This window comes from Centroberyx gerrardi, chromosome 14 (genome assembly GCF_048128805.1).
Source record: "Centroberyx gerrardi isolate f3 chromosome 14, fCenGer3.hap1.cur.20231027, whole genome shotgun sequence".
Taxonomy (NCBI): domain Eukaryota; kingdom Metazoa; phylum Chordata; class Actinopteri; order Beryciformes; family Berycidae; genus Centroberyx; species Centroberyx gerrardi.
The window spans coordinates 743,216-767,023 of record NC_136010.1 but is presented as its reverse complement, the minus strand read 5'-3'; the positions used below and the strand labels follow the sequence as shown (position 1 = coordinate 767,023).

The following is a 23,808-nucleotide window of genomic DNA, read 5'->3' as shown; positions in this document are numbered from 1 at the left end:
TATGCTTGTCATCTAGATCTGCTTGTGTTGTTAAGAGACTGTAGTATTTTCCTGTCTGATCAAGGCCTTCTTCTCTCTCCCTGTCTGTTTGTCACTCTGTCTTTCTGTGTCTGTCTGTCTGTCTCTCTGTTTCATGTCTGTCTTTCTCTCTGTCTGTCTGCCTGTCTCTCTCTCTGTCTGTCTCTGTCTGTGTGTGTCTCTCTCTCTCTCTCTCTCTCTCTCTCTCTCTATCTGTCTCTCTGCCTGTCTCTCTCTCCAGGGAACCTATGCTACAGTCTATAAAGGTCGGAGTAAACTGACTGACAACCTGGTTGCTTTGAAGGAAATTCGACTGGAACATGAAGAGGGAGCTCCATGTACAGCTATCAGAGAAGGTACTACATAGTACTGCATAGTACTACATAGAGCTACATATTACACACTAGCTCTCTTCATAGTGCATACTACATGGTACTACATACTGCTACGTAGTACACACTATCTCTCTACATAGTATATACTACATAGTACTACATAGTGCTACATAGAATACACTAGCTCCCAACATAATATATCAAATCCACTCTGAAGGTGTTGAAGTTCACCATTCACCTGCTGCAGCAGCACCATCAAAGTCCATATAGAGCAACATTTAAAGTTGGAGTAATACACAGATCAAATAAGCCCAAGAAACCCAATACATAGCCTTGGGTGATACAGCGTTGTGGCCTTGTATGTTAGGATTTTTTGTCTGCGTATTACTCTTATTTTGAAATTTGGTCTTGGCATGTAGTATGGACAGATGGTGGACTGGTGGAGGTTTCTGTTTCTGAGAAGCTCAAGATGGATTTAAACAATAGAACAGAATGTTTGTCTATTTTTCACACTAAAACATACTAGCTGACTACATAGTACACACTAAGTCATACTAGCTGCTTACATAATACACACTAAGTCATGCTAGCACCTTACATAGTACACACTACGTCATACTAGCTGACTACATAGTACACACTAAGTCATACTAGCTGCTTACATAGTACACACTAAGTCATACTAGCACCTTACATAGTACACACTACGTCATACTAGCTCCTTATTAGGTTCCTACATAGTAGGTTTGTGTTTGGTGTGTGTGTCTTCACTGTTTGTGTGTTCACGCGTGTTTGTGTGTGTGTGTTTGTGTGTGTGATTGCTCCCCTCAGTGTCGCTGCTGAAGGATCTGAAACATGCTAACATCGTCACGCTACATGACATCATCCACACACAGAAGTCTCTCACACTGGTGTTTGAATATCTGGTGAGTCTCTCTCCCTCTCTCTCTCACACACATACACACACACACACACACACACAAACTCATGCACACACACACACACACACACACACACACACACTGTGTTTGTCATTTTCTGTTTTCTTATTGCTCGTCTCTCTCCTCAGTAGAATGAGCAGAGAGCTACTGCTACTGCCAAATAACTCTGTGTGTGTGTGTGTGTGTGTGTGTGTGTCCATTTGTGGTTGTGTTTGTGTGTGTGTCCATGTCCATGTGTGTGTGCATGTGTGTGTGTCTCCATTTCCGTGTGTGTGTGTTTGTCAGGACAAAGATCTGAAGCAGTACCTGGATGACTGTGGAAACACCATCCATGTTCACAACGTCAAGGTGAGTCCTGATTATTACTCTGTTGTAATTATTACTGGTAATAATATTTAGGACTGTGTAATAAAAATAGTAATAATAACAATTATATTTGTAATTATCACTGTTATATTATTGTTAAAGCCAGATGCAGATACAGAACCACAGTACAGTGATGCAAACTTGTCAACTTTCGTGATATTCACAGTTTTGATCCAAAATGGGAAATGGGTCGGATGTGAATCAGATTTTTTGGGGGGGTTCCTGAAATAAACACTTTTTACACACAAGTTTATCTGCCTGCTTGTTCTTCAACCAACTGATGAGTTGAAGACAAGACTCAGGTGAGTCAGGTGAGTCAGCTGATCTGAATCTGAATCTGTCGTATTTATGACGTGAACTGGCAGCTGAAGTCTGTAAAGAAGGAAAAGTCAGAAGGGTTAGAGACAAACTGTGAAGCTGCAGCGGTTTATATTTGGAAAGTCCATACAGTTTGTATTGTAACGGATGGAAAGTCCATACAGTTTGTATTGTAACGGATGGAAAGTCCATACAGTTTGTATTGTAACGGATGGAAAGTCCATACAGTTTGTATTGTAACGGATGGAAAGTCCATACAGTTTGTATTGTAACGGATGGAAAGTCCATACAGTTTGTAATGTAACAGATGGAAAGTCCATACAGTTTGTATTGTAACGGATGGAAAGTCCATACAGTTTGTAATGTAACAGATGGAAAGTCCATACAGTTTGTATTGTAACGGATGGAAAGTCCATAACTTAGTTTTTTGAAGTCTGAGTTTCACACATGTTCTACTTTGGCAATCTCATCAACGGTAATTTATTTGGTTTACTTGGTGATGTTTTGGGTGTTTTCATAGGAGATTGATAACTGTCAACTTTCAAAATGAAAAAGAGTTAGCTAGATAGCTAAATTTATATTATATTATATTTATATTAAATTATAGTATCAAATGTTAAAAATCATACAGGGTATAGTAAACAAACATTACATCATACAAAACTGAAACCACTATACAATAAAAACATAACATCATACAAAAATAGAATAAAATGCTCTGTTTGGTATCTAAGTGATGAATGGTCACATGATTGGTTCTGTTTCAGCCATGATTTCAATTGTGATTTAAAACTAGTGAAGGTAGAGCATTGTCTGATATTGTGTTCCAAGAGTTTGTAGCTCTAATGGAGAAAGCTGACCGGCCAAATTCAGTGGACCTGTGTTGCACTACACAGTTGCCTCTGGTAGATGCTCTTGTCTGCCTAATGTTATCTGAACATAGTGAATCAAACTCTGTCAGTGGGGGAGGAGCAAGATTGTGGGAGATTTTATACATTAAACAGGAGTTTGCAAGGTAAACCAAAGTATCAAAGGTCAAAAGGTTATACTTTGTAATTATATGACAGTGATGATACCTTGCAGGCTTTTTGTCCAATATTTTGAGTGTTCTTTCGTACAAACTGTGCATGGGCCTAAGAGTATTTTTTCCTGCTTGGGACCAAGTGGTAAAACAATATGACAGATTTGGAAAAATCATAGAATGCATGTACAACTTAGCAGCATCTGTTGACAATTGGTTCCTAATGAATTTGAAATTTCTAAGGTTCAGTTTGGCTGTATGGATGAGCCTTTTCACCTGTTTTTCAGGTGTGAATCAATAATTATCCCAAGGTACTTAAAATCGGAGACTATTTGGAGCTTTTTGCCCTTAACAAAGATTTCAGGCTGATGAACATCCTTCCTCCTGATTGAAAAATAAATACATGCAGTCTTGCTAATATTTAAAGTGAGACAGGACTGAGTGAGCCAGTCAGAGATACTAGACATTGCTGCCATTAACTTACGTGCCACCTGCTGTCTTGTCTTGGCACATAAATGCACATAAATTATGGTGTCATCTGCATACATTTGAGTCATTACATCAGGGAAAAATGAAAACGTGAAAGCTTAGACAGAAGGACATTATAATTCACAGTGTCAAATTCCCTGCATAAATCCAAAAATACCGCTCCTACAACGCCACCTATGTCCAGCTTTGACTTAATTTGCTCTATGAGATAACAATTCGCGAGTAATGCTTTCTAAAACCAAATTGCATTGGGTGAAGTGAGACATGTCCTATGTTCAGAAAATCCACAAGTTGCTGTTACCACTTTTTCTGTGATCTTTCATGCTATTGGCAGAACGCTAATGGGCCTATAGTTTACCACATCTGTTGGTTCACCGGCCTTGTAAATGTCACAACCGCAGATTAATTTTTGGCCAGTAACTGGGAATAATATAATATTATATATTGTATTATAATATAGGCCTATAATGATATATATATACATCCATGATAATATAATACTTGACTAGAATGGACCAGACGCTGTCTAACAGCTCCTGTGAAAGGGTTAACTTCAGTAGAACTTACCCTGATAAATAACCAGCAATATCTTGTGGCAGCTAGTGTTAGTTGATAGTATAAAGATGAGTCAGCATTGCTTATGTTTATTTATTGTTACTCAACAGAATAAACTCTAGTGAAGTTATTTGCTTCCCTTCACAGCAGTGGTTGAAGACCGGTAAATTAGAGAAATTATAAAATGTGAAAGTGATGCATTCAATACAAATATATATATATTTTTTACCCTCTTCTGCTCTTTCGGTATTTTTTAACTTCATCCTTTGAACCAAAATTACCCTTAAAATGATTTTGTAATGACATTAAAGGCCCAATCATGATTCAAATGTAAACAAAAGGAAAGCATCAATAGAAACCCCAAATACAACATTTGATCTACTTTTTCCATTTTCAAGATTCAAGATTCAATAATTTATTACCATTTCAATTAAACATTGATTGGAATTAGTCTTGGTGTGTGCTCGAGGTAGACAAGAACAATAAAATACAAATAGACATCATCAAAACATATAAAAATAAAATAAATAAAACTACAGGCAGCATTTAGAAAAAGAAAAGAAAAAGAAGAAAGAAAGTGACAAGTGCATTAAAACAAAAGCCCACTAAGGGTCTCAGTTAGTTGCTAAACATACGTACATACATAACTATGCTACATACATAACCATGGCTACAGACAGGGTCCAAAATTAACACCCGCCAAGCGCCAAATGTGGGTAAATTTTGGTGGAAAAATAAAATGGGGTCACCGGCCAGTTGGCTGCTAAATTATTTTGGAATCACAACGCACTGTCAGGTTTACATCGCTGTGTTTATGTGCTTAGACCAGCTGAGTAACTAATACGACCCTCCTGTACCGTAGCCTACCTGTCATAACATGAGCGAATCAAATCAAGGAGTAAAAGCAGCTTACTAACAAAAGATTGGCTGTTGTTCTGTTGCGTGATTACTACTCTGACTTCAGTGTTTCCCCTAGAGTGTTTTTTTCTTACAGCAGCGGCATGGTCCGGGGGAGAAACACACACGCAGCAGTTATTATAGTAAATGGCTGAATGATTATAGAAACACTATAGGCAGCAGTTATTATAGTAAATGGCTGAATGAGCAATGTGTCCGTGTGCTTCTCTCACTCTGTCCACGACGTTTCAGTAGCAGCGCCTAGAAACACTGTTTCTAACAACAGTTTACCCACCAAGTGAGACCATTTAAGCCTAAAATAAAATCATTTTGAAAATATTATTATTATTAATATATACAGGGGAAACACTGGACTTCTACCTGACTTCTACAGTACCAACGTCCACTTATCTTTTTAGTCATAAAAGAAACACTGAGTGTTAGTTACACTTTGTTACGTTACAGATATGGCGACATACAGCCAGTGTTATATCACCAAAAGAAAAAATTAAAATGAAGAGGTAGACAATGAGAAAAGTCACAGAGGGGATCTGTGTTTCAGTGAGATGCGGCGTCAGAACAATACATGAGCCTGTGTGTGTGTGTGTGTGTGTGTGTGTGTGTGTGTGTGTGTGGCACTAGAAAGGTACTAAGTGTTGATTTTTCATTGAAAAAGATTTGAATAAAAGTTGTGAGGCTAAACATGAATTTGCATACTAAAAACTTAAAGTAATATTTTTTAATGAAATATTATATTATACAGTTTTATGGCCAGTAAAAAATATTTTAGGCTGGTAAATTTTCTCAGTTGTCCTGCCATTGGCAGATGGCCCAAAAAGTTAATTTTGGACCCTGGCTACAGACTAATACATATAAACAAGTACTGAGAAGTGTATCTCACTCTATATTTCCAGTATATCTCCCTCTATATTTACAGTTTATCTTCCTCTATATTTACAGTTTATCTTCCTCTATATTTACAGTTTATCTTCCTCTATATTTACAGTTTATCTTTCTCTATATTTACAGTTTATCTCATTGTACATTTCCAGTTTATCTCCCGCTATATTTCCAGTTTCTCCCTCTGTTTCCAGTGTATCTTCCTCTATATTTACAGTTTATCTTCCTCTATATTTACAGTTTATCTTCCTCTATATTTACAGTTTATCTTTCTCTATATTTACAGTTTATCTCACTGTACATTTCCAGTTTATCTCCCGCTATATTTCCAGTGTTTCTCCCTCTGTTTCCAGTGTATCTCCCTCTATATTTCCAGTTTATCTTCCTCTATATTTCCAGTGTTTCTCCCTCTATATTTCCAGTTTATCTTCCTCTATATTTCCAGTGTTTCTCCCTCTGTTTCCAGTGTATCTCCCTCTATATTTCCAGTTTATCTTCCTCTATATTTCCAGTGTTTCTCCCTCTATATTTCCAGTTTATCTTCCTCTATATTTCCAGTGTTTCTCCCTCTGTTTCCAGTGTATCTCCCTCTATATTTCCAGTTTATCTTCCTCTATATTTCCAGTGTTTCTCCCTCTGTTTCCAGTGTATCTCCCTCTATATTTCCAGTTTATCTTCCTCTATATTCCCAGTTTATCTCCCTCTATGTTTCTAGGTTATCTCCCTCTATATTTCTAGTTTATCTCCCTCTATATTTCCAGTGTTTCTCCCTCTATATTTCCAGTTTATCTTTCTCTATATTTCCAGTGTTTCTCCCTCTGTTTCCAGTGTATCTCCCTCTATATTTCCAGTTTATCTTCCTCTATATTCCCAGTTTATCTCCCTCTATGTTTCTAGGTTATCTCCCTCTATATTTCTAGTTTATCTCCCTCTATATTTCCAGTGTTTCTCCCTCTATATTTCCAGTTTATCTTTCTCTATATTTCCAGTGTTTCTCCCTCTGTTTCCAGTGTATCTCCCTCTATATTTCCAGTTTATCTTCCTCTATATTCCCAGTTTATCTCCCTCTATGTTTCTAGGTTATCTCCCTCTATATTTCTAGTTTATCTCCCTCTATATTTCCAGTGTTTCTCCCTCTATATTTCCAGTTTATCTCCCTCTATATTTCCAGTATATCTCCCTCTGTATTTCCAGTGTATTTCTCTGTTTACAGTTTATCTCCCTCTATATTTCCAGTATATCTCCCTCTGTATTTCCAGTTTATCTCCCTCTACATTTCCAGTTTATCTCCCTCTGTATTTCCACTGTATCTCCCTCTACATTTCCAGTTTATCTCCCTCTGTATTTCCAGTATATCTCCCTCTATATTTCTAGTATATCTCCCTCTGTATTTCCACTATATCTCACTATACATTTCCAGTTTATCTCCCTCTGTATTTCCAGTTTACCCCTCTCTATATTTCCAGTTTATCTCCCTCTATATTTCTAGTTTATCTCCCTCTATATTTCAAGTTTATCTCACTCTATATTTCCAGTTTATCTCACTCTATATTTCCAGTGTATCTGTCTATATTTCAAGTTTATCTCCCTTCATATTTCCAGTTTACCCCTCTCTATATTTCCAGTTTATCTCCCTGTATTTTTCCAATTTAGCTCTTTGTTTCCAGTTTATCTCCCTTCATATTTCCAGTTTACCCCTCTCTATATTTCCAGTTTATCTCCCTGTATTTTTCCAGTGTACCTGTCTATATTTCCAGTTTATCTCCCTTCATATTTCCAGTTTATCTCCCTGTATTTCCAGTTTATCTCCCTCTGTATCTCCAGTTTGTCTCCCTCTATATTCCCAGTTTATCTCCCTCTGTATTTCCAGTTTACCCCTCTCTATATTTCCAGTTTATCTCACTATACATTTCCAGTTTATCTCCCTCTATATTTCCAGTGTTTCTCCCTCTGTTTCCAGTGTATCTCCCTCAGTATTTCCAGTTTACCCCTCTCTATATTTCCAGTTTATCTCACTATACATTTCCAGTTTATCTCCCTCTATATTTCCTGTTTCTCCCTCTGTTTCCAGTGTATCTCCCTCTACATTTCCAGTTTACCCCTCTCTATATTGCCAGTTTATCTCCCTCTATATTTCCAGTTTATCCCTCTCTACATTTCCAGTTTACCCCTCTCTATATTTCCAGTTTATCTCCCTCTATATTTCCACTGTTTCTCCCTCTATATTTCCAGTTTGTCTCCCTCTATGTTTCCAGTGTATCTCCCTCTATATGTCCTGTTTATCTCACTCTATATTTCCAGTGTATCTCCCTCTATGTTTCCAGTGTATCTCTCTCTATGTTGCCAGTTTATCTGCTATTTTTCCAGTGTGTCTGTTGGTTTTCTCCTCTGCAGCTCTTCCTGTTCCAGTTGCTTCGTGGTCTGGCCTACTGCCACCGGAGGAAAGTTCTCCATCGAGACCTGAAGCCCCAAAACCTCCTGATCAATGACAAGGGAGAACTAAAACTGGCTGACTTTGGTGAGCGAGGGAGGGAGTGTGGTTCAGTCTTGGGACTCCATGTGTGGAGATGTATACAGAGGTTTAAAATGTGTAGACACTAGAGCTTGGCAATAAATCAATCTTGATAATTGTCATGATAGAATTTGCCACGACAACAATCATAAACTTTGGGCCTTATTTTCGATGAAATAATTTTCCTCAATCTAGACATAAATTTGTAATACAAACAGCCAATCAAATGACAAAAATAAGCTTGCATGTTGCTGATGTACACACCCACTCACAACAATGACAACATGACACCGAGGGACCATGCGGGTTGAGTTACTGGAGAAGATAATACAATAAGTTGTGATAAGTGGATCAAGATTGGCAAGACATAAAAATTAGCAAACCAGAGAAGGAAAGCAACAGTGACAGCGACCACGAAGATGGAGTAGTGTCACACAACCTCTATCATGTGGAAATGGTTTGGTTATCTCCAGTCTGACAAACCACAGAGCAACACTGCATTAATCTCCACAAAGCTCTTCCTTCATGTGAAAAGGTTCGCTACCGTCCCACAGAGCTCACAGACAGTATGAATTAGCAGTATCGTGCTAGCCTCAGACGTTCGTTGAATACTAGCCAACCAATTAGCGGTCATTCGACTGCCAGCAATGCTGGAGCTCAATCTAAAGCAACACACAATTGTGTGAAATGTCTTAAGAGAAAGAGACAATTGCCAACAAGTAGTTTAAGAGCATGCAACTAGTTTAAGATGGACAACATGTTGATTCTTAATTCATGTTTATTGCCTCAGCGGTGAGGTTATGTTACTGAGGTTGTGTTGTTGCCCCTGTTAGTTAGATTGTCTGTCAGCAGGATATCTCAAAAACATATGAATGGATTTCCATTAAATTTGGTGGACAGATCAGCTTTGGGGAAAGGAACCTGGGCTATCAATTACATGATTGTTGCTTTTGAGTCATAACTATGAAATTAACAGGATAGACTTAATTCCAAATCCTAAGGGTATCTTTAGAGCATCAACAAATCAACTTCACTTCAAATTCAAGTGATAGGAATGATATCGTTGTGTGTTAACAAGTTGTTGAATTGTTCAGCTGTTAGCAGTTTTCGCTCTCTGAGTGTCTTCTAGTTTATTTTGTCCTGTTTTCTACCTCAACAAACATGAGAAAGATGTTTGAAACTGAGGTTCCTGCTCAAGCGGCATTAAGACTAGGTCTGCGCGTTATATTGTTTTTTTTATTGCCATTGTGATATGAAATTGTGCAATATGCACATCGCAGTGGACTGCGATATAGCCTTTTTTTAAATAACGTAATTTGCATTTTAGTCATGCAATCCAATCTCTGCATGCAAACCAGTTGTAAACGGATTCCAACAAATCAGCTGGACCTGTAGGTGAAAATGAAAGCAAAATAAGTGAAATGGACCATGAACAAAAAGAGAAAACTGTTATTGAAACCGTTGAGAATTTGGATGCAGAGGAATTAGTACCAAAAGGAATGGTGCCTTAGGGGCGTGCTGGCTCAGTGGTCCAAGGCACGTACCATGTAACCGTGACGACCTGGGTTTGAATCCAGCCCAGGGTCTTTGTTGCATGTTACCCCCCTCTCTCTTCCCCATCTTTCCTGTCTCTCTTCACTGTCAAATAATGGCAACAATGCCAAAAAAGAATCTGCAAAACCTGTCAAGTAGTAGTGGCGACAAGAAGGGGTACCACCACCTTAAAAGCAACCACACGGAGTTGTACGAAGAATGCATGACAAAAAAGTCTGAAACAACTGAAGAAAACAGTAGGACTTAAGTCAGCAGCTCCTCAAACTGCATCTTCAACAGCACTGAAGGAGCAATCCATTGAGTTTTGCCAGCATGACTCCATATGAAAAGTCTTCCTGGGATGAAGAAATAACCAAAGCCATTACAAATTATTTAGGACATGGTGCCAATTTGCACGGTTAGTAGAGAAGGCTTCAAGAACCTCATAAACAAGTTGGACAACAGATACCATCTTCCATCGCATATGTATTTCTCACAAGTTGTTACTTGTTCTGTGAGAAATGCAGGAGGTTATTCGAGTTTTAACTTTTGCAAGTGGAGTATTTACCCAGTATGACAGACCTGTGGTCTAGTAGAACAGAGCTGCACATGAGCCTCACTGTGTGCTTCATCAATAATTTCCAAATGAATAGTCAATGTTTACAAACAGCCTATTTTACCAAGGAACACAGCAGATAAAATATAGCAGTTGGTTTAAGAGTAAAACTCAGTGGCTGGTTTAGACAGACTACTGGTCACAGACTACATCTAGCCATTGCTAAGTAAACTGGTATGGGAAGTGGGTATGTGCTGATGCAGATTTTTTTTTACTCTGTTTAATGTGAAAACAATAAAAGAATGTTCAAAATAATTTATCCTCATACATACATACTCAATTTTACAGTGTAAGACTATTACTTATGCATAGGACATTAGAATAGTACACTATTTATTGAATATCGCAAGTCATAACACAATCATAATATCCAGTATAGTAATTGCATATCACCTTTGTTCATATCATGCAGCCCTAGTTTAGATGACTCCGATGATGGATGCTCATTATTTTACCAATTATTTTACCAGTTTTGGGAAAGGAAAAATGGAGAGTGCAAGCTGGCCCACAGCCCAGAGCCGGCAAGTGGACTAGTGTCTCCCTTGAGGCTCAGAGGGTAACTTCTCTCTTCCCAGCGGTCCAAACAGTGCTCACATCTTTCCTTCGCTTTTTTCTGTTTATCTAGACTGTTAAAAGTTGCAAACCTTTACCTTTTAAACTTAACCGAGGTGATAGGTTTTACATTTGTAACAATATATACATACACTACATGGCCAAAAGTATGCGGACACCCCTTCTAATTAGTGGATTTGGCTATTTCAGCTGCACCTATTGCTAGGTATATTAAACCAAGCTCACAGCCATGAAATCTCCACAGACAAACACTGGCAGCATAACGGGCCAAACTGAAGAGCTCAGTGACTTTCAGCGTGGCTCCGTCACAGGAAGCCTCCTTTCAATGAGTCAGTTCACTACAGGAAGCCTCCTTTCAACGAGTCAGTTCACTACAGGAAGCCTCCTTTCAATGAGTCAGTTTGTCACAGGAAGCCTCCTTTCAACGAGTCAGTTCATTACAGGAAAGCCTTTCAACAAGTCAGTTCGTCAGATTTCTGTAAGAGCTGTTCCTGTGAAGAGGAAACGTCTAGAGCAACAACAGTCAGACTGAAGCTCACAGAACAGACCACCAAGCGCTGAAGAGTGGAGAGAGAACAAAGTTTCTGTCCTCGGTCCAACGCTCATTACCGAGTTCATAACATCAGCACAGGAGCTGTTCATCTGGAGCTTCAGGAAACGTGTTTCTGTGGCTGAGCGGCTGCACACAAGCCTGAGATCACCGTGCGAAATGCCAATTGTCAGCCAGAGCAGTGTGAATCTCACCGCCATCGGACTCTGGAGCAGAGGAAACGCATTCTCTGGAGCAATGAATCATGCTTCACCATCTGGCGGTCTGACAGATGAATCTGGTTTGGTGGATGCCAGGAGAATGTTTCCTGCTCGAACGCATAGTGCCAACTGTAAAGTTTGGTGGAGGAGGAATAACATTCTGGGCTGTTTCATGGTTTGGTCCTTAGTTAAGTGAAGGAAATGTTAACGCTACAGCAGACAATCACATTCTAGACGATCATGTGCGTCCAATTTTGTGGCAACAGTTTGCTGAAGGCCCTTTCCTGTTTCAGCAGGATGACGCCCCGTACACAAAGCAAGGTCCAGATAGAAATGGAGCGGATGCACAGAGCCTGAGCTCTGACCTCTGACCTCAACCCTATTTACACCTTTGGGATGAACTGGAAGTGGACTGTGAGCTGGGCCTGATCACCTGACATCACAGCCTCACTGAGGCTCTGCTGGCTGAGTGGAAGCAAATCCAGTAGTAATGTTCCAACATCTAGTGGAAAGACTTCAGAGTGGAGGCTGTTACAGCAGCAAAGGGACCAACTCCATATTAATGAACAGGATTCTGGAATTAGATGTTTCCACAAGCAGGTTCCACATACTTTTGGCCATGTAGTGTATATATGCATGTATGTATATAGAATACAGTTTATAATACACACACTCAATTATAGGTACAGTATATGTACAGTATTTGTGTGTATATGTTGAATATTGTGTACATACACATATATATATGTATGTGTATCTATATGTATGTATGCATATATGTATGTATATGTGTGTATGTAGAATGCAGTACATAATACACACTGACGTAGCCTGGGTTAATCCTGTCTGTGTGTTTTAGGTTTGGCCCGGGCCAAGTCCATCCCTACTAAGACCTACTCCAATGAGGTGGTGACATTGTGGTATCGTCCACCAGACATCCTGCTGGGCAGCACAGATTACTCTACACAGATAGACATGTGGTAAGTTGTTACTGGAATACTAGTATTAGTATTGGTACTAATAGTAGTACTATTAGTAGTGGTAGTGGTAGTAGTAGTGGTACAGTGATATCCTACTGAGCAGCACAGATTACACAGGTTGGGTAGTAACACAATACTTGTATTATGTATTATTGTATTCCTTTACATTACCTAGAAAATAGTGTATTCTGATTACAGATGCTTGTGAAAATTTGTGTATTGTTAAACCTGGAATAAGCAATATCAGCCCTTCTAACCAATCCTGAAGCTGATGTTGCTGTGTAGAGATTTCATTGAGACATAATGATATAAACCAATATCCAGCTAGTTGCTGTTTTCACCTCTTTTCTAAAGCTTGTTGTTAAATTCTGCTCCTGATCGAAGCTCCTCCCGCTCCATTCAGCAGCTTTTCATTTTTTTCAAACTAGCTCAACTCCTCCCTTGCTGTTTAAAAGCGGCGCTCTCTCCCTCCCATTCCTGAACATTTTCTCATAATGGTGGAATCGATGAAGCGAGCGAGTGAGTAAACTTGCTAAACTAGTAAATTTGTTAAACTAGCAAACTTGTTAAACTAGTGAACGTGTTAAACTAATAAACGTGTTATACATGTTAAACTTGTTAAACTAGTAAACTTGTTAAACTAGTGAACGTGTTAAACTAATCAACGTGTTATACATGTTAAATTTGTTAAACTAGTAAACTTGTTAAACTAGTGAACGTGTTAAACTAGTGAACGTGTTAAACTAATAAACGTGTTATACATGTTAAACTTGTTAAACTAGTAAATTTGTTAAACTAGTAAACTTGTTAAACTAGTGAACGTGTTATACGTGTTAAACTTGTTAAACTAGTAAACTTAAGATAGTAAACTTGTTAAGCTAGTAAACTTTTAAACTAGTGAACTTGTTAAACTAGCAAACTTAAGATAGTAAACTTGTTAAACTAGTGAATATGTTAAACTAGTAAACTTAAGCTAGTAAACTTGTTAACCTAGTAAACTTGTTGAATTAGTAAACTTATTAAGCTAGTGAACTTGTTAAACTAGTAAACGTGTTAAACTAGTGACCGTGTTAAACAGTAAACTTGTTAAACTAGTAAACTTGCTACCTGCCTCACTTGTCATTGTGGGTCATGTGACCTTCAGCAGGAGAAAGATCTGTCAAAGTGAGACTGGTAACTGGTGAGACTTCTCCATAGGTACGGTTAGCTTAGCTGTTAGCATTTATGCACAGTGCTTTTCTAGGTTTGTCCTCAGTAGGCCTCCGTACTGCAGTGGCTTTGCTGTGTGTTATTTATAAATGTGTTGTGGTTTCTGTTGCCTTCTAGTGGTCAGGAAATGTTGCTTATTGCAACTTTAAAGTGAAAGTAATAAACTCAGAAGGCCATTTAAATAGTGGCAGCTGGTCTACGTCTTTAGAAAATGAGTCGCAGTAGAAAGTTGGTGTTTGTGGCATTCATTCAATGTTTATAGACTGAAATATCATTAAAATGACTAAAATATTACAAAATATATTACCAAAAAGAGACACAGCATGCAGTTGAACATGCTGACATGTTTATCTCGTTGCCATTGGATACAGGTAGAGGCAGGAAAGCCTGAATTTTGTAACCAAACATAACTGTACTGCTTGGATCGCTATACAGCTTTGCTTCTGTTTGTTAGTCAATACATGACAGAGAGCTTTTTTTTATTCACTTCTGTGGCTTTGGCAGTTTTTAGCCCCATAACAGCAGGGGCTCTATGGATGGCATTGTCTCCTCCTCTCCTCTCCTCTCCTCCTCTCCTCTCCTCTCCTCTCCTCTCCTCTCCTCTCCTCTCCTCTCCTCTCCTCTCCTCCTTTCCTCTCCTCTCCTCTCCTCTCCTCTCCTTTCCTACATTACACAAGACTCCTTCTCAGTCAGCTGTGATTAAAAAAAAAGGTTTCAATTCTAATCCAAATAAAGTCATTTCTTTCATGTTATTTTTTACTAATGTTACAAACTCCCCCTCCTTTATATTTATAGCCAATAGTTAGGAGAGTGTAGCGGACTCCCTGCCTCTTCATCCTCAGATGGATGAGTTTTCCTGCATCTCTTTATGCACGTAATGTACATGTACTAGCTAGTACAAGCGCATTAAAAATGATGAATGTGTTGTTTCACATCACCCCAATCAGTGACACAAGCCTAGGCAGACGATTAGAGAGCATAGTTACTCTATCAGGCTTGTAAGTTTACCTCAGCTGATGGTAAACAAGCTGATGTAACAAACAATATAGGAAGAGATTTTGACAACAGCCTCTGAAACATATCTAATATTACATCTTTGATAAATTGATATGAACTATTGTGATTTGATGTGATCTCATGATGTCTTAGCAGCAGATAGACATGGGAAGTTTAATTCTTATGCTTGTTTACAAGACACGATGGACATTTGGAAATCTTGTTTTCTACATTTATTATTAAAACAAAACTAGCTTCATAAAGAACCCTCCGATTTGTTCAAATAAAAACAAATCAGAAAAAGCCCAGTGAGGATCTTAAAAGGTTCTTTTAATATTGGTCCTAAAACAATTCTTTATAGCACCAAAAGGGTTCTGTACTATGGTTCTGTACTGTACTAGTATGAACTATTTTGTGGTACTATATAGAACCACCCCCCTGTCTGTCTGCAGGGGGGTGGGCTGTATATTTTCTGACCTGTCTGTCTACCTGTCTGTCTGCAGGGGGGTGGGCTGTATATTTTCTGACCTGTCTGTCTACCTGTCTGTCTGCAGGGGGGTGGGCTGTATATTTTCTGACCTGTCTGCCTACCTGTCTGTCTGCAGGGGGGTGGGCTGTATATTCTATGAGATGTCGACAGGTCGACCTCTGTTTCCTGGTTCCACTGTGGAGGAGGAGCTTCACTTTATCTTCAAGCTGCTGGGTAAGAGAGAGAGAGAGAGAGAGAGACGGAGAGAGAGAGACAGAGAGAGAAAGAGAGTTGCCGTCACATATTCCTGCTGTTTCATGCTGTTTCCCGTTGTTTCCCTTTGTTTCCGGTTGTTTCCCTTTGTTTCCCGTTGTTTCCCATTGTTTCCCATTGTTTCCCGTTGTTTCCCGTTGTTTCCCGTTGTTTCCCGTTGTTTCCCATTGTTTCCCACTGTTTCCCATTGTTTCCCATTGTTTCCCGTTGTTTCCCGTTGTTTCCCGCAGTTTCCCGTTGTTTCCCACTGTTTCCCATTGTTTCCCGTTGTTTCCCATTGTTTCCCGCTGTTTCCCGCTGTTTCCCGCAGTGTCCCGCTGTTTCCTGCTGTCAAATCATTTCACCACACGCAATATCTCAGATACTGCTGATAGGATTTTCAAGAAATTTAAGGGAATGATACTAATCTGGTTTAATAACAGTAATGACTAGGGGGTGTCACGATTCTCCAAATCCACGATTCGATTTGACTTTCGATTTTAAGGTCACGATTCGATTCGATTTTCGATTTAAACATTTAAACATCAGACTATTGAGTCTTGATTTGTAAAGATCAACAGATCATTGGTTTTATGCCCTGACAATTGTCATTTACATTTTTAAATTCTTCTTTAAAAAGATGGTATCAAGTGTGATATAACTGCCATATTTTTTTTTTGGAATGTACCACACTAAGGCCATATGATCAAATTTTTTCAAAGTTTTTCCATTTAAAAAACACAACTTTCCCTTTAATTTGGTACCAAATACATGGCAAGGCGATTCAGGGCGTCTCCTCACTTCAGTGTCATTCACAGTATGACAACAAAACAGATCCTTCCTATCTTGGCTAACGATAAGCTTTCAAAATTCATACAAAACCTCCAGCGCTTCAGCCCACACAGTAATAAGATCAGACAATAATAGTCGCCAAACAAATATGGAAAAAAGTCGCCAAACTTATATGGATAAAAGTCACCGCAACCCGGTCAGTCCTCCTACCGACTCTTCGGCACACCGCCTCCCGGAAAACAGCGTCCGTCTCTGGCGGTGAGAGCAGGCAGGTCCCGCTGTTTAGTGAAGGTGATCTTGTGTCTTGTTTTATCGAGCAAGAACAAGCGATTTTAATCAAAACACTTCAACTCACAATGTCTTCGTAACTTTCCACTACATACGGCGGGTCAGGTTCTGTCTCACAGCACAATCTGACAGCTTCCAGAAGGTTTTAAAAGCGTGACGCTTAGCCGGCGAAGCCATTTTTAGATCTAACGTTACCGGTGGAGGACGACTAAACCTGGGGAAAATCAAACGTCTCAGTGTCACCAGATATACAGTATTTTCCGGTTCCGGTTCATTGATGACAACTTGAAGTATAAAACAAAGCTGATAACTTGATTTTCAGTTTTTGGTACATTATAAACAATTTAAAAATGACGGGCGCTCTTGGGCGCTATAGTGAAATATAGAACGGGCGCTCGCGAGCAGCTACGCTGTGTCGTCATTGAAATGTAGTTTTTTTCTTCAGACGTGTGCAAGTAGGCAGGGGTGGAGAGAAAAAAATACTGGGAGAATTGCAAACCTGCTTGTGATTTGGAAGGTCGAAATCGAATGCTCATTTCGATCAATTTTCGATTTAGAATCGAAATCGTGACACCCCTAGTAATGACCGATGTGTAGATGGTGTGCAGGAGCTTTTTCTTTCTGCACTCCTGTCAAAAACGTTTTTTATTTTAAAATAATGCTGTGGATCTTTCATATGGCAGGAATATAACGGAGGTAGAAAATATACAAACTAAGTGTGTGTGTGTGTGTGTGTGTGTGTGTGTGTGTGTGTGTGTGTGTGTGTAGGTACTCCTACAGAGGAGAGCTGGCCTGGGATCTGCTCTAATGAAGAGTTTATCTCCTATAACTATCCTCACTACCGAGCTGAGAGACTGAGCAACCACACACCCAGGTACACACACACACACACACACACACACACACACAGTCAAATGTATTATTTGTGTCATAAGTTTTCTACAGCTGTTTTGGTTTGTCCTTACTGTTGTATTTGGAAAAATAATACATTATTTCACTATTTAGAGTAGGCATTTGGCATTACTTTTTGTTAAGTGATACAATGGTCATCAGGCTAAATGATACATCAGCGTAGTGATACGTCAGCGTAGTGATAAGTCAGCGTAGTGATATGTCAGCGCAGTGATACGTCAGCGCAGTGATAAGTCAGCGGAGTGATAAGTCAGCGTAGTGATAAGTCAGCGTAGTGATACGTCAGCGCAGTGATACGTCAGCGTAGTGATAAGTCAGCGGAGTGATAAGTCAGCGGAGTGATAAGTCAGCGTAGTGATAAGTCAGCGGAGTGATACGTCAGCGTAGTGATACGTCAGCGGAGTGATAAGTCAGCGTAGTGATAAGTCAGCGGAGTGATACGTCAGCGTAGTGATACGTCAGCGTAGTGATAAGTCAGCGTAGTGATAAGTCAGCGGAGTGATACGTCAGCGTAGTGATACGTCAGCGTAGTGATAAGTCAGCGTAGTGATACGTCAGCGTAGTGATACGTCAGCGTAGTGATAAGTCAGCGCAGTGATAAGTCAGCGCAGTGATAAGTCAGCGCAGTGATAAGTCAGCGTAGTGATAAGTCAGCGTAGTGATACGTCAGCGGAGTGATACGTCTGTAGTGATAAGTCAGCACAGTGATAAGTCAGCGCAGTGATATGTCAGCGGAGTGATACGTCAGCAGAGTGATAAGTCAGCGGAGTGATACGTCAGCAGAGTGATGAGTCAGTGGAGTGATATGTCAGCGGAGTGATCCCCTTGTGATTGAATTTGCACTTGAACAGTAAAGGAACCTTAATTGTTTCTCGTGGTTCAACTCATTTCATTACTGTTAGTGTAAGAGAAGAAACATGACAGTTACTAAGAGGGTTAATTGTAGAAGGTGCTGTATGTCATTCCATGCAGAAATAAATGTGTGTGTGTGTGTGTGTGTGTGTGTGTGTGTGTCCAGGCTGGACAGTGAAGGAGTGGAGCTCTTGTCCAAGTTACTACAGGTCAGTAAACACCTTTCTTCTCATTACAATATCCTGACTATAAAAGTGACTCTTTTGTTTCTGTTTTTTTGAAAGTCAAGAAGGATTTACAGATGTGCAGTGGTTTCAGTTTTCAGCTTATATCCCAATATAAACACAAAAAAGATCTAGTAACTGTACCTGTTCACATTAGACCTAACCCTAACCCTACTGATCGTAAACACAAAACATAAACAAAGCACAGTTATGAAACAGGAACAGAAAGGAGAAGGTAGGAGTAGAATAACTGTAGCTTCACAAAGAACGAGGGTTACAGTCAGTCAGGCGGCTTCCTGCTTATGTATAACCAAATATATATAAATATAAATACATTATATAATATAATTATATAATATATATTGATATTGTGTGATACTGTCTGTGTTTTTGTAATATGTGGTTATGTTCCCTTGATGTTTTTTGAGTATTGTAACTGCTTGCTGTAAATGAAATTGCTCCATTGGGGATAATAAATAATACAAAAAAATATGTCTACTGTTAGTATCCTACTTTTAATGTCTGTCTACTGTTGATATCCTTTGTCTAATTTGGAACTGTAATATTCACTGGAGCTGTGTGTGTGTGTGTGTGTGTGTGTGTTCAGTTTGAGGGGAAAAAGAGGATCTCAGCAGAAGAGTCTATGAGGCATCGCTACTTCACTAACCTGGGAAACAGAATACTAACCCTGCCAGATAGTACGTACACACACACACACACACACACACACATATACATGGAATAATACTGTTAAATGTGTAATACTCCATTTTGTATTTCAGCAACGTCCATCTTCAGTCTGTCAGATATTCAACTGGAAAAAGAAGCAGTCAGGCCGCCCCAGTCTGACTCAGGTAACACACACACACACACACACACACACACACACACACACACACACACACACAGGCCCACTGCAGTATAACTGGAATAGTGTGTGTGTATGAAGGGTGGAAAGTAACAAAATTAAGGAGAAACAAGCCATCAAACACCTGACTCTCAATGGAGACGTCAGGCAGATAGCTCCAATTGCCACAGCGGCTTTTCTGCCCCTAAGCTGTGCACGCATCCTCCACTGTTTGTGAACGGGAAACTCATCTATTCACTGCAACAACAGTGGAAATATCGGGGCGTTTACTCCTCCCTGCGGCCTCGTTCTGTTTCCTGTACAGGATTTCTATCCCTTGCCCCCAGACGCTTGTGTGACGCTCTTACTTGTGTCGCGCAAGCTTCTGGGTTTCTCAGACTAGGTAGACGCTAGGGCTGCATGATATATCGTTTCAGCATCGTCATCGCGATGTGTGCATGTGCAATAGTCACATTGCAGGACACACAATGTCAAGTAAGGCAAATTAACTCAAACACGTCATGCTGCAACTTTTTTGCTGCTTGATACAAAAGGAAAACTCGCAAGGTTCTCATTTTCCATGACTAATCTACAAGAAAAGTCTGTCTGATATTACATAATTTAGTCCGATTTAAGGGTTCTTGGGTACACGGAGTTTGATCAGTTCCCAATGTGCTCTGGTGAAGGAGGGCACTTGATCAATTTATCAAACAACCAAAGCAGGCCCCAGTAGTCACCTACCACAACCTGAAAATGAGCACTGCCTGTTTTGGTTGTTTGACAAACTGATCAAGTGCACCCCTTCACCAGAGCACATAGCGAACTGATCGCTGTGCATGCAGAGTCTGCGTATCACCTGCCTGTAAACGTGCACGCGACGCGGCTACTGTCACAGATAATGTCGCATGGATGCTAGAGGCAGGTGTTCAGTTACACGAGGCGGCTTTTGAGTGCGTGTATTCCCGTTATCAGCGGCACCTCGTCCCGGTGCTGGTTAAAAGTTAAAAAGTTACTGTCACAGGGCTGGTCCATGCCCTAATGTAAGAAACACTTAACACACACAACACACACACACAAAACTTGCAGTATCCAGATCTATCTGTACTTACATCTTGCCGGCATATAGATAAATCTGTTTGTTGCTTGAGTTTGAGAGTTTTACCATCCTCAGCTGCGCTGGGAGATTAATCTGGCAGATTAAGCATACATTTGAACATCGTTACAAATGGTAGATTACATGTAAATAACAGTGTCACTGCGCCTGTAAAGAGTCTGATTTCAGTCAGTGTGATCAGCACACCTCTTGTCATTATTATAATTAATATTGTTATTATTATTACTATAGAATAAAAGCTGTATCTCTCTCTCTTCCTCCAGTTAACAGTCTATCCAGGAGACAGAGTCTGCTCTTCTGAGAGAAACAGGAATGTGGACAGAAAGGAAGAGTCAGCTGAAGAGTAGGAGGAGACAAGGAGGCGAGGAGGCAAGGAGGGATCATGAAAGGAAATAAAATGAGGATGGATGTTTTTTTTCTGCAAGAAGAGCAGTGGAACTCCCATAAAGCTGATGACAAACAGGAAGTACAATCAGGGAAAAAATGAATTTTCATCAGGACTGAAATGATGAGTTATTGTTGACATGACATCCCTGCTGTTTACATGGGACACACACACACACACACACACATACACACACACATACCAAGCCACCAGATTGCCCTCTGTCTGTCTGTTGATTGAGATGAATCAGTCATACTTTTCAGGCTGTACTTTCAGATGCAATAATGAATATGAGCAGCCATGACTGCAGGCAGATTGGGAACATCTGACCAATAGAAGTGAAGTATTTTAATAATGGCATCAGCCCTCCAGCTGTTTTCATTTGAATATTCAGTTATGAGTGGGGAGCTGAGACAGACAGGACCCTAGCTCAGTGATGAATGAATGAATGAATGAATGAACGAACACATGTTTAAGAGGTCAAAAAAGAGAAGACATGTTTAAGATGAGATGTGAATTCTGTCTTCCATTTTCACAGCAGAGCTAAAACAGATTCTTATCTTCTACCAAGACTCCTGCTTGACTTGTTCCCTACTTTTGCTTTAACAAGTCTATAGTTTAGGACATTTAGAAGGAAGATGTATTGCAAGACAGAGTAGACCCTAACCCTGACCCCTAACCCTGAAATCTAACCCTGACCCCTAATTCTGACCCCTGACCCCTAACCCCTAACCCCTAACCCCAACCCCTGACCCTGATATTCCAGCTGGTTGAATGTTGTTGTTCAGAGCAGCAGTATTGCAGTAGTTAACTGTTAATGTGAAGCGAGCAGGTTGTGATGGCAGCTGGTTGGTATGAAACTTGAAGACTGTTGTCAGGAGGACTTGAACACCAAAGTGTTAAACCACTTTCCACCGAACAGAACCTGCTTCAACCTGCTTCAGTGCTACCGACAGTTCATATTTCCATGTAGATACATTACCAGTCAAAAGTTCGGGGACACCTGACTGACTGTTCTGTGTTCCTCATTCTCTTAAAACCATTTTGATCTAAATGTTTGAAATTACTTTCTTAGACAAATATAAATAGTGAAGTTGATCCTATGTATGAATTTCTTTCCAAAGCCTTTGCCTTTCCATCAAGGCAAAGAATCTAAAATATAAGATAGTTTTGATTAGTTTAACACTTTTTTGGTCACTGCATAATTCCATTTGTGTTATTTCATAGTTCTGAGTCTTTACTGTTATTATAAAATGTGGAAAATAGTAAAACTAAAGAAAAATGTGGTGTATCCAAACTTTTGACTGGCAGTGTACATACATGAAGACTTAGTTGACCATACCAAACTTTGCCCACCCTTGGTTACTGTTGCTATGCTGGACAAACTTTGTCACATCCTGCTGGCTGGAACATGGCAGAAGCCTTGCAAGCTATCAGGGAGCATCATCACCGAGACGTAAAAATATATAATTACCTATGGTGGTAAAACAAAAAGGAAAATTGAGGCCAAATCATTCTGCTTGCAATGCAAGAGGGAGAAATTCCATTAGCTGTTTTTTTGGAGACTGAAGATACAAATATCACCATTTAATATTGTTATTACACAATTGGGTTAGTTAGAAAGTCAACTATCTAGTCAGCTATGGATAGTTTAATAAGAAAATATCTTTGGTCTCAGTGGATGAGCTGTAGACTACGATGAATACAGTGCCCAAACTTCTCGGTAAAGCCATATCAGATAGTATCTGTACAACCTGTCTGTCAATCAAACTGCACAAGTGACTTTCAGCAGATTTAGCTGTCCTTTGTAATAGTTTTTGTATGTAGTTGATGGTGAGGGTTTCTGCATGGCCAAATCAAATTCTGACATTTGAGCAAACCCGTTCTGGATTTAGGAAAAGTGTAAAAGGTAACAGAATCTACATGGGCAAGGTATCTGGTGTCACTTTACTGTTCCCACATCTTTTAAGCCCAAAAACTCAAGTGCTTTCCATAGAAACCAACAGCATGATTGTCCAACTGAGATAAAACTTGAAGGTTAAGTAACGGCCGTTGCACATCGTACATAAGCAATGAGTGCAACAACGCAAAGGGCAACACAAGGAGCGTTTCTCGCATTAATGCGTAGCAAAGTGTGTAGTTAAAAAATTGTAATGACGCTAACATCTGCTGCAATGTTATTTCAGGTAGGGATGCTAAATCAAAATTACTGCAAATTGAGCAAATACAAAAGAATAAATAATTTTTCAGTGTAAACTAATGAAAATGGTGGAGGCGCAGTCAGAAGAGACGCTGGCTGATCTGGCAAGAACATTTTCTTTTGGCGGCTATGGAGAACGTACCAAAGTACACATTCTTCTACAGAAGCCATTTTAAACCCTCTGCTCATAGGGCAGTGCTCCAGATAATATAATATTTCATGCTGAAGACTAGAGGCTTTACCCCCCCTGGTGGATAAATGCAGTATTACCTCAGACAGAGTTGGAGGAAGCTGCTGGATGTGTGTGTGCTGTGTCAGCAGACAGCTAGCGGAGGTCAAGAACTTGCATTAGCGAAAGCATGCCTTGTTTGGAGTCTGTAATGGACCTAAGATCAGCTGCCAAGCTGTGATTGGAGGATCCAGAAAAAAGGCGAAGCTATAAATCCCATAGGTCATAATAAATT

At 39.7% G+C, this 23,808-nt stretch overlaps 1 protein-coding gene across 4 annotated transcripts in view; it reads left to right on the top strand.

Annotated features, from left to right (window-relative positions):
• The window catches only part of cdk16 (cyclin dependent kinase 16), a 55,360-nt gene extending 33,046 nt beyond the window's left edge, over window positions 1-22,314 (top strand). For all 4 annotated transcript variants that reach the window (XM_071922335.2, XM_071922334.2, XM_071922333.2 and 1 more), the window contains 11 exons: window positions 260-374; window positions 1,185-1,279; window positions 1,580-1,642; window positions 8,235-8,358; window positions 12,684-12,804; window positions 15,615-15,712; window positions 17,579-17,684; window positions 18,741-18,783; window positions 19,406-19,496; window positions 19,581-19,652; window positions 21,023-22,314. In XM_071922335.2, the coding sequence (XP_071778436.1) occupies window positions 260-374; window positions 1,185-1,279; window positions 1,580-1,642; window positions 8,235-8,358; window positions 12,684-12,804; window positions 15,615-15,712; window positions 17,579-17,684; window positions 18,741-18,783; window positions 19,406-19,496; window positions 19,581-19,652; window positions 21,023-21,060 (966 nt within the window). In that variant the 3' untranslated portion in view covers window positions 21,061-22,314. The remainder of the gene's footprint in view (window positions 1-259; window positions 375-1,184; window positions 1,280-1,579; window positions 1,643-8,234; window positions 8,359-12,683; window positions 12,805-15,614; window positions 15,713-17,578; window positions 17,685-18,740; window positions 18,784-19,405; window positions 19,497-19,580; window positions 19,653-21,022) is intronic.
• Window positions 22,315-23,808: the final 1,494 nt, after the last annotated feature.